We start from the raw sequence: 10,883 nt of genomic DNA, 5'->3' as shown, positions 1-10,883 counted from the left end.
TTCATTCCTGATGATGACATAATTAATGTCGAAATATTGAATCCCAACACGATGGCGTGTATTTCAATACTTGGAGTATGTATTATACTTTCTTATCTGAGATTAATCAGTGGACCTTTCGGTATATGTATGTGCATTCATATACAGGTATATAAAAACTGGAAGGCTGCATTGGCAAACAAGATAGTAAATTACAAAAAAAAAACTCTGGAAAGATGTTGCCAGGTATATTTATTAAATCCAAATTATGTAAATTATTAACATTTCTCAAGAATTTTTGTTACTATAGGCCTAGGCCTAATTCTAGTTTTTAACAGCCAACCATAACTAATCCCCATGCATTTTGGTTGATAAAAACCTCAGGGCTGAAATCAAAAGTTAATGAATCCAATTTTTAAACCTCATTCAAGCATTTTAGGCCACTCTGCAAAATAAAAGCTGACTTATATTTTGTTTCTCTCAGGCTTGGCCTTGATATAATCCTAGGAAGCTGACAAATGCATGTTTGCAAAATTGTTTGACATGCGTTGAAAAAAGAATTGAATAGGATTTTGTGAATAAAAAAAAATTCTGTTCCTGGGTTGCAGTCTGGAAATGGAACTTTCCAGACTGTCATTCAAACTTAACTGACCAATCAGAAGACTGCCAGGAATAAGTGGGTATCCCACAAACGCACATGTTTACATATTTGTTTACACTGTCGTCTTGTGAGATCTTAGGAACAATATGCAATTGGCAGGGTTTAGCGAAAGGTCCATTCTACCAGTTTCAAAAGCATGTCCATGTTTATGATGGACAACTAAAAAAATGTCAGTCATACTGCAAGAATCAGTAGCAAGCTTAAGCGGATCCAAGCAGACCATGTTTCCAATACGCCAGTATCCCTATTTTTACACGCTGATTCAATTTTCTGATCTGTTTGGTAGGCTTTCCGACCGAAACTTTGGATTCAGTGTAAATGAAACTAAATTCACAATCTCAGCAGTTAAATGGGTAGAGCATTGCTTTTTGTTGGTAGATAAAAAAAAATGCTTATAATTTCAGTCAAAAGCATGATACACCTTCACTCAATAAGCCAGTACGTGTGGAATTTATCCATTTTGCCTGCAAACAAGCCAGAAGGTGGCTACAGCTTCACTCAATAAGCCAGTACGTGTGGAATTTATCCATTTTGCCTGCAAACAAGCCAGACGGTGGCTACAGCTTCACTCAATAAGCCAGTACGTGTGGAATTTATCAATTTTGCCTGCAAACAAGCCAGACGGTGGCTCAAACTCGAGCGCAACATGTCGCACTTTCTTCTTAATTTCAGTGAAAAACATCTGAAAAATAATAAGAATTAAGATTGTTATTTTTTCTGTTTTTAATATCCTTTAAATTTAAATGGCCAATGATCCTCAAATGGCCTGCCAGCGGGACTAAGCATAATCCAGTCCAACATTTACTTTATCCCCTCAAATATTGAGGACCAGCAGGCTGTATCCATAGGGGGATTGGGGATGTGCAAAGATGGACCAACTGAGGTCAGGGGGCAAAACCATTTGAATCGCAGTTTTGATTTTTCATTACGACAAACAATAGATTGCTGGTTAAAATGTAAAAATTTAAGACTACCTTTTAATTTGAATTACAGAAAATAACAAATGTTATATTTAGTACATTCATGGACCTCTCTTATTGGGGAGGGGAGGAGAATGTGTATGCACCCATCACACCCCCCTAGATATCAACCTGAGACCACTGACACACAACAAGATGCGCTCTCCTAGATAACATTAAACATGGAAGTACACATGAGGAATTTAAGGACAGAAATAAACATTCCAAGACTAAACAACATTAAATGCAAAAGAAAATTTTACATCTAAGATATATAAAAATTGAAGTACAGTTAAAGATATACAAACCTCATCATACGAACTTTCATAAAATTCAGTTAAGTCCCATTCCACCTTAGGGAATGGTCTTGAAATACTTCCAGCTGATGTGGCCACATTAGGGACGTAGTGTAACTTCAAGGTCTCTAGTTCCAAGAGGGAGCTCTCCAGTGCCTTGCACTTGGAAGGATCCATTTCCTCCACCAGGAATGGGTCATCTGAAGTAAATATTAACCATATTTTATTATCCATCAGTTAGGACCTTACTACAACACAGTGATATCTTTACACTGTCTCAGGCAATGAGAACAGGTAAATGTCACCCCCAGTGTTTTGTTTTGTGGGAGTGGAAAATCATAAGAGCAGATGGTTATACAATACACTGTACATTTAAATGTTTTCAACAATTTTCGACCTATGAGCTATAAACCATGAAGCTTTATAAATGCTAGAATGCAAAGTAGCATAGTTCCTTGGGTATAAGCCCACTTCAGACAAAAGCCCAGGGTATGAACTTTATAAATATTCTCAGAAAAAATATCTAATATTGGCTTTGAATTAGGCATACAGTGCTAAAAATTGCAATTGGATTGAAAAGGGGATTCCTCAGGTATAAGTCCATCCTCAAAAATTGGCCCAATTTTGTGTTCAAGGGAATTGGGTTTCCAGAGGAATGGTACAAGCATAGTTTATCGAAAGCTTCAAAGATGTATTATTCAGGAATTTTTCAGGGTATATGCAGTTTTTATCCAAGGATATATTTAGGATTTATTCACTGTATATTGCATGGAATATCAAGGTTTTTTTCCCTACGATTTATTCAGTGTATAAATGCATAACCATTAGATACCTTTTAATGGTTCGGAGTGTCTGGTTATAAGCACCTTGCAAGTTGGATGTCATTTGATCAAGTTGCAAACGAATGGAACGACAAGCATTACAGCCGGAGGTGGTGCAGTTAATGCCAATCTCGACAACTTCTTTGCAAAGGCAGCGACTAGATATGCTGGTAAATGCCTAGTGGAAACAAAAGAAATGTTTTTCGCAAGATTTTAATAATATGTATATATTTGTCCATTGCGTATTTATAAAGGCATGTGGTAAGTTTGTTTCTTTTATATTTAATTGAAATTAAATAGAAGCCACAGGTTAATTCTCTGCAATTTGATTGGTTATTCTCTACATATTGGTACCTTGTAACTGTACATACGCAAGTCAGATTGTATACATAATTTATTCCTGAAGGAAGATGAACTAATAAAGTTTGAAATATTAAATCACAAAGGCTTGTACTGTATCCACAGTTTCTTTCATACTATCTTATGTCAAACTTATTGTTGAACCAAATGGCTTTTAAAGATGCAGTATATTAAACCACTTCAAATTTGTAAATGCAAAGCTCAATTACTGGCATATATTATTGTATGCATTTATATAATATAATAATTATGTATATTATTAAATTATATTAATTATACTTCTGTTTATTGATAATACTTACGAAGACGACAGAAAAAGATCAGCAAGATAAAAGAAGCGGGCCTTGTATTTAACATGAAATATTGATGGCGCCAATAATGAGTACAATTTCTTGTAAAATTCAGGATATTCTCTAAAAAAAAAAAAAAATTAAAATATTTGTATGTTTATTACTGATGTCATATTACATAACAATCACAAAAAAATGTATATAAGATACTATATGAAATATATGGTCATACTTACAGATTATGTTGTGTCATCAAGATAAATATAGCATTGAGGGCTAGCAGACTAATAGCGCCACCTAGTAACAAATGAACATAACCACATGATAACAGAAACAACAGTATTACATGCCCATATACAGACACATCATATACTATATATAGGCAAACAACAGTTTTTTGTCACAGAAAATTTGATAGAGTGGGCAGTTTAAAATCTGAACAGGACTAACCTCTGGGAAGAATCCAGAGTTCTTCAAACGGGGAAGGGGGGGGGGGAGAACAACTCAAACGGGGAAGGGGGGGGGGGGGGAACAACATTTTCAGAATAGTAAGTTAGTAGCACTTATTTCAATACATAATATTGATATGCTTAGTAATATTAAAATTTAGTGGGAAAACGGGGGAAAACATGCCCCCGATGGGGCCCCATCGCCTGACCCAAGTCTCACATTGAGTCTTAGGGCGTGGAAATGAATGATTCTCAAACTTACCAATATTGTATGATGCAGTGAGAAAATCAGTCAGCATTACCGGGCTGCTCATATTAGGTATAATCTTATCATGCATCATAAAAAGAACTTTCTTATAGACATGTAGAGGGAGGGACAGCAGAAGAAAGGACAGCCATGCATTTGAAAATGCTTTACGTTGCTCCTACAAACAAACAAAAATCAAATATTCATTCCAGTTATAAAAACACACACTGCATGAAGTTTTGTTTTGTAGAGGTGGTAGCAAAAAAGGATGTTTTTTTGTATGAGAACTAATAATAATTATGTGGAACTGTAGGTTGGTGGTTAAGATGCCTGGATTCAATTCCTGTCAAAGTAACAAGGTCTTCTCATGACCAAAAACAACTCCACTCCCTAAGCCTTATAATGAGAATTAGGGCATCTTGTGTGAAGTTTGTTCTGTGAAGGATTGCTCATTAGTAAAGTGATTAAGTTTGCAATTGGCATATCCTTGACCTAAAACTAATCATATCTGTCAGTTACAAATTTAGAAAACTCACTGTTACCAGAAGAAGGATATGGGACATCAAGAACTCTAAGCTCATAGCTTCAAAGTGCCCATTTGAGCAAGCTGTTCAATGCCTTAGGAGAGGGGAAGACACACCTTGCATAAAGGCCAACTCAGACAGCGTCGGCCGACACAGCCCGACGCGATTTGTTGTCGCGTCGGGTCTGTGTGAGTTGAACGCAGACGCGATGGTGTGCGTCGGTGGCAGTCACGTAGTAGAATATTAAACATGTTTAATATTTCTCACGACGGCTTAAGACTGTCCCCGACGATAAATCGGGTCGGGCTGCGTCGGCCGACTCTGTCTGAGTTGGCCTTAAGAGTCTGCTTTTTTCCATTTGTATTTCTGGGTGTTAAATTGCTTTACACAAGGACAAAAATGAATGCACAGCAAGATTTTGGAACCTCTGACATCATGATGGGGAATCCAGACCACAGTCACAATTTATAAAATTTTGAGTATAATCACCTTTAACTGTGTTGCTCTTATCTCTTCATCATCAGGAGGTAATGGAGTTAAAAAATTGATCAAAGTGTCCTCTTCTGGCATGGTAACCTGCTCCAGTAAACAAAGAGTGTTCTTGCAAAACATCTCTTCTTCAACCTAAAGTATACCAATTTTCGAATATTTCACTCAATATTTTCTGCGGTCCCAAACTTAATCTAAAATCATGTATTTTTTTAAATATGCTTATACGGTAGCTACTTTCTTCAGAATACGACTAATATTGTTTTTTTCATTACTTTGGTATAAACAATTTCCCACACTTTTAAAGCCAGGTTGAGAGCCAGGCGGAGGAGAAAAATGTTTTGATACAGGGGCAGATCCAGTAGGGGGGAGCACAAGGGGCACGTGCCCCCCGTTTTGCCACTAAATCTTAAAAATTTCAATGCATATTAATGTTATGTGTTACTCACATATCTATTCTGAAACAGTTGTGCCCCCTAATGCACCCCCCCCATTTGAAAAATTCTGGACCCGCCCCTGTGATATGTTGTACAACTGATTTTTCTAAGACACAAATAGCATATTTGACAGAAATCTCAGAAGTGGTTAATGATATACAATTTTTTGAATATTTAAAAACTAGGGGGAAAGGGGTGTAACCCCATTTTTCCACCTTTTTCTCCCAGTTTTTAAATATTAAAAAATTTGTATCTCATTAATCGCTCCCAAGTGCCTGGCTTTGAGCATAATTTGGACATTCTTCACAATGTATTAACTTAAAATGAATGAGGATTTTTTTCCTATTACTTTGATGGTCTTTGTTATTACCTTTCTCTGTCCATGTTCCACTTTTTGCATTCTGCAATTCATTTCTCGTATCTTTCCACTGACAACCTCCAGGGTGTAATAACGCATGTCATCATATTCTAAGTATTCCTGAAACCTGACCATAAGATGGCTGAAGTCATTTGTACATGACAACAAACACGTCAATAATTTCTGTGAAGATAGCATTAAGCATTGTATAAGTTTGATTTATGATTTGATATATACTGTATATTTAGGTACACTGGCAATTTAGCTATATATTATTCATATATGTGAATCAAAGTACTGTAGCTACATAGGCCAAGTGACAAAATGAAACCACAGTCAAACAGATAGTCCAGTCAATCTGTGGTTTGACCTAGAACTAATTGCAACAGAAATAGTTTTTCCCCTTAGCAGCAGTATTTTCGTCTTTAGGTATTACTAACCCTCCCTATTGTTAAGGTTTCCCCCTATGGTAGGTTTTTACGCTTTATTATTATGTTACAATAACACCTAGCCCTGTCCACACTATCAAATTTTATTTGACAAAAACATGTGATATGCCTAAATATGGTCATGATGACATCATGCTATGACCATATACAGGCACATCATGACTACTGCATATATGGGCATACACCAGTTTGAAAATTTGATAATCTGGACAGACCTTTATATTACCTCCAATGGTGACCTTGGGAAAGTGTACTGCAAATTTTGAGTGTGTCTAAGTGGATGCCTAGACTCAGCTTCCAGCAGTTTGATTACTGTACACATAGCCAACTCCTGGCAAGAAGAAACATTTCATGTCAAACGTCAGGAGTTATTGAATAAGGAAGCGTGACTGAAATAAATATTGATCTGTTAAAGCAATAAATTGTATCATACTGTTTCCAATTTTGTTCATATCCAATTTAAAATCAATAACACAAATATATATATACGGATAATCTTGAGCTATTAAAGTTGTCGCCTGCAGTCACGAATGTTCATAGTTTGGTTTGCTGGTCCTTCTTATGGGTTTCGAAGGTTGGAGTATTTAAATAAAGTTGAGTTCCCACCAAAATATCTACTGTATATATAGCCAATACATCCAATATTTAAACCGTTGGTCCTGTTTGCATTTTGGCCCATGTGCACGTTATAGAATGTAGTACACTCTTAAAAAAAAAATAGGAATTCTCCCCAGGTGTATTCCCCAATTCACCACCTGAAGGAACCCACTAGAAATAAGTCTTGGGACTTAGTGGGTTATCCTTGGTGTGATTCACACCAAAAATACTCCTATCCTCCTAAACTAAACATTCATAGCTCTGTACCTGAGTGACTGATTTGGTATCTTTACTGGCAATCACATCAGTGAGACATTTAATGCAGTCCTTGTATCGTTCTTGCAACCACTGTTTATATTTCTTTTCACCTTCATTGTCATCTGTTAAGACCATTTCCTCTCGCGCAAGCAGGACAGTAAACATCCTCCCGAGTCCTTTGATAGCTGCCGAGACAATTCTCTTATCTGATTCCTAAATGAAGTTATGAATTGTGAATAAAATTGTTGAAATTAAACACTGGATCTTGAAAAAATCATTAAAAATAATAATAAAAGGTTATCCACTATATAAATGATACTAGGCCTAGAAAAAAACAATAAAATGAAAAGTCTTTTCACACTCAATCTGATCTTTAATAAACTTTGCTTTGATAATTATGAGGCCCATCAGAGCCTTAACAACGTACCTCCTTGAACATACAGTGCTAGTACTAGTAGACTAGAGTACAGCTCCACATTATGGGCTTAGCTAAACTAAGTAGGCCTAGGTCTAGACGGGATCCAGTAAAGTCGCCCCTTACAAAGTCGCCCCCTTGTCAAGTCGCCCTCCTAACCAATTCGCCCCCGTCAAGTCGCCCCCTAACCAAGTCGGTATTCGATCATTTCGGCTGCCGGGCCAAATGTATGGAACGCCAAAGAGGCCACCGAAAACACAACAGCCGCCAATGAGAAGAACGTAGTCATACAACAGCTGGATAAATATGTCAGTAACAAAAAGGAGAAAATATGTAAGCCTATAGGCCTACAGTGAATAATTAAGAATTTATTTACCGGTATAAAAACATAACGTATTAAAACAAGAATATTAATTAAAGTATATTTGTTTAAAGATCCAGTAGAATCATTCGTATTTAATCTCAGAGTCACGGTTATCTATACTTAGCCCTAAAGCGTTTAGGTCTAAAGCGTAGTCCACCACAAGCAGCCTGCCTATGCTAGCCTACTAGTATTAGTGAATTAGATCCAACTAGGCCACAGTCAACTCGGTCATAAGTCAGCTCGGCCACAAAAAGTTTGGCTACAGTCAACTCGGCCACAAATCAACTCGGCCACAAGCCATTTACTGGTACTGTACTACACTTTGAAGAAGTAATTCGTCAAGTATAAAATACTAATTTGGGATTCAGTGTTTCGGCATTGATTTTGTCATCCTCAGACATGATGATGACATGATGAGACCGGGCGGGCGCGCTGGTGTTCATTTGGTTACTCGGAGTGTGTATTATACTTTCTTATCTAAGATTATTTTTTTACTACATTGTTTTTTGTTTTATAGTTTTATACTACTTACATGTATACGGCCTTGCACGGCCTTGATGAAAAACACCCTTGGGTGAATCAAGTTTTACCGTGTTGAAATAAAGTATTTATTATTATTATTATTATAATTCTTTAAGTACTACTATACTTATTATTATTATTATTGCTGTTATTGTTGTCATTGTTGTTATTATTATAGTCGTTTTTATTACCGTTAAGTTTTAATATTAATTATTAGTCTTAGCATTACTGTAACATTATATATTGTTAAGTTTTTTGCTGATATTATTATTACCATATAATTAATAAATAATTTTTGATTTATCATTATTATTTATTAGTCTTAGTATTATTATTTTAATAATAGTAATTTAAAAAGTTATTGTTATTGGTGTTTTATTTATATTTTTCTCATATTATTAATATTATTGTTGTTGTTGTCAGCTTTATTATCGATATTATTACCCTATTATTACTAAGTTGGCCTAGTATTATAAGTATCATCATTATTATAATTACTAATTAGTATTACTATTATTATAAAAATAAACATTATCTTTAATTTATTATTGTTGTATTATTGCTATTATGACCTTCAATATCGTTATTATCACTAATTAGTATTATTAAAATAGATATTTAAATATCGTTATTATTACCATACTAGTATTATTATTACTATTAGTATTGTTAAAATAAATATTACTATTAATGTTGTTGTTGTTGTTGTTATCACCTTTATTATCGTCATAATGACTGATTAGTATTATTAAAGTAAATATTACTAATTTATTGTCGTTATTGTTGTTTAACTCTTTTTAATTCGTAGGCAATAGCATTCAAATCACTTTTGGTAGTGTGGTCAGGGAGTTATAACAACTCCCTGGTGTGGTGGTCCTGTTTTACTAAAATATACTGTACGTACTTCATTTCAATCATATTGAAGAAAAAGGATGTAAAAACTGAGATTTACATTTCATTTTAATAAATAATAAATAACTTGTGGCTGAGTTGACTTGGGGCCGAATTGACTTGTGGCCGAGTTGGCTGCAGCCGAACTTTTTGTGGCCGAGTTGACTTGTGGCCGAGTTTACGTGTGGCCGAGTTGACTTGTGGCCGAGTTGACCTGCACCCGTATTAGTAACTTGGCCTAGGCCTAGCCTAGTAATACTGGTGTAGAAAAGGCCGCCTAGCCTAGTCCAACTTAGCCAAGCCCTTACTTAATTAATACTTACTTATACTCTACCTACAGTACAGGGTGCCTACCTATACTACAGTTTATGTATGCCTATACTATCTTTTTTTTTGTCTTTCGTGGGTGCATCCCACCTTTATTTCAACCATCATATTTTGCAAAATTTGTTTTCAAAGAGGTATGTCAATATAATTTTTCCTACCAATATAATTTTTCCACAATGTATTGCGAAGTACGCAATAAATAATCCTATGTAACATGAGGGTAATTTAGGTATGGAGATACAACTCCACAGGTAATAAATACAGTTAATAAAATTTGAGATAAACATTATTCCCTATCGGATCCGAGCACCTTCCAATTATTGTTCAAATACGATAAGCATTTACATAATTAAAATATATATCTATTCCTATATTATATGCCTATACTATCTTCATCAAAATACGTTTACCTGAGTGAGCTTTAATATATCTATTATAAAATTAGAATTCTCTCTTCCAGCTAATGATTGTTCAATTTTAGTATTTATGTCTTTTAAAAATAGTTTCTTGGTGTCACGACTTTCCATGGGCGCAGCCATTTTTATTTATTATTCGCAACTTGAGGGCGCAACAAGAACTCTAACTTGCCTACCGTAAAACTTTTATTTTTTTATTATTTTTTTTTTATGGTTGTCAAAAAATAGATTTGTCTCAAATTTTTACCATGAATAGATACTTGGGTGAAAAGCATATCTATGATATTTGTTTAATTTTTTTAGCCTTCGTTGTCATGGCAGCGACCCATTATCTAAATTTTTAGAAGTGAAAAAACACTGACTTTCAGACCTTATTTAAAAAAAGAACATGCACTATATATATTTTTGTGATCATCCATGTAAATTACCAGGTATTAACTTTCATTTATCACAAAAAAAAATTGTGTGATACTATTGGAAGATACCATTATTTACAAAAGATTTCTTTTTTAAAGTATATATTTTTTTTAAAGTATGCCTCAGAAACCTATCTGTAACTTCCAAAGTGGTGCAAACATATCCACCATCTTCCATATTTTGATAGTCAATAGTTGTCCAAAATTACCAGGTATTAACTTCCATTTATCATTTAAAAAAATTGTGTGATACCATTGGAAGATACCATTATTTACAAAAGGGTTTTTTTTTTCAAAATATATATATTTCTTTAAGTATGCCTCAGAAACCTATCTGTAACTTCCAAAGTGGTGCAAA

General features: G+C 34.8%; 2 protein-coding genes across 2 annotated transcripts; both read right to left on the bottom strand.

Moving 5' to 3' along the window:
- Positions 1-12: 12 nt before the first annotated feature.
- LOC117112007 (nucleolar complex protein 4 homolog B-like) lies at positions 13-10,234 on the bottom strand. The gene is made up of 11 exons (XM_033255051.1): positions 10,104-10,234; positions 7,184-7,387; positions 6,546-6,650; positions 5,883-6,053; positions 5,076-5,210; positions 4,078-4,240; positions 3,603-3,663; positions 3,379-3,489; positions 2,728-2,894; positions 1,908-2,095; positions 13-1,322 (listed from the first exon to the last, which is right to left on the bottom strand). Exons 1-9 carry the CDS (start codon positions 10,230-10,232, stop codon positions 2,777-2,779), a joined length of 1,197 nt encoding a protein of 398 aa, XP_033110942.1. The 5' UTR covers positions 10,233-10,234; the 3' UTR covers positions 13-1,322; positions 1,908-2,095; positions 2,728-2,776.
- Positions 1,206-2,129, bottom strand: LOC117112004 (nucleolar complex protein 4 homolog). The gene is made up of 2 exons (XM_033255048.1): positions 1,908-2,129; positions 1,206-1,322 (listed from the first exon to the last, which is right to left on the bottom strand). Exons 1-2 carry the CDS (start codon positions 2,127-2,129, stop codon positions 1,206-1,208), a joined length of 339 nt encoding a protein of 112 aa, XP_033110939.1.
- Positions 10,235-10,883: the final 649 nt, after the last annotated feature.

The sequence above is a fragment of the Anneissia japonica genome, unplaced genomic scaffold (genome assembly GCF_011630105.1).
Source record: "Anneissia japonica isolate Jap-2015-1 unplaced genomic scaffold, ASM1163010v1 scaffold285304_len44070_cov155, whole genome shotgun sequence".
In the NCBI taxonomy this organism is placed as follows: Eukaryota; Metazoa; Echinodermata; class Crinoidea; order Comatulida; family Comatulidae; genus Anneissia; species Anneissia japonica.
The sequence above is the reverse complement of the archived record's forward strand: the minus strand, read 5'-3'. Positions and strand labels throughout refer to the sequence as shown.

Coding starts and splice junctions, on each gene's coding strand:
- LOC117112004 (XM_033255048.1), bottom strand. CDS start 2,129: ATGGATAATAAAATATGGTTAATATTTACTTCAGATGACCCATTCCTG. Junction 1,323..1,907: donor ATGAAAGTTCGTATGATGAG/GTTTGTATATCT, acceptor ATTATTTTTCAG/ATGTTTTTCACTGAAATTAA.
- LOC117112007 (XM_033255051.1), bottom strand. CDS start 10,232: ATGGCTGCGCCCATGGAAAGTCGTGACACCAAGAAACTATTTTTAAAA. Junction 6,651..7,183: donor ATACCAAATCAGTCACTCAG/GTACAGAGCTAT, acceptor TCTTCTTGCCAG/GAGTTGGCTATGTGTACAGT. Junction 3,490..3,602: donor TTGATGACACAACATAATCT/GTAAGTATGACC, acceptor TTTTTTTTTTAG/AGAATATCCTGAATTTTACA.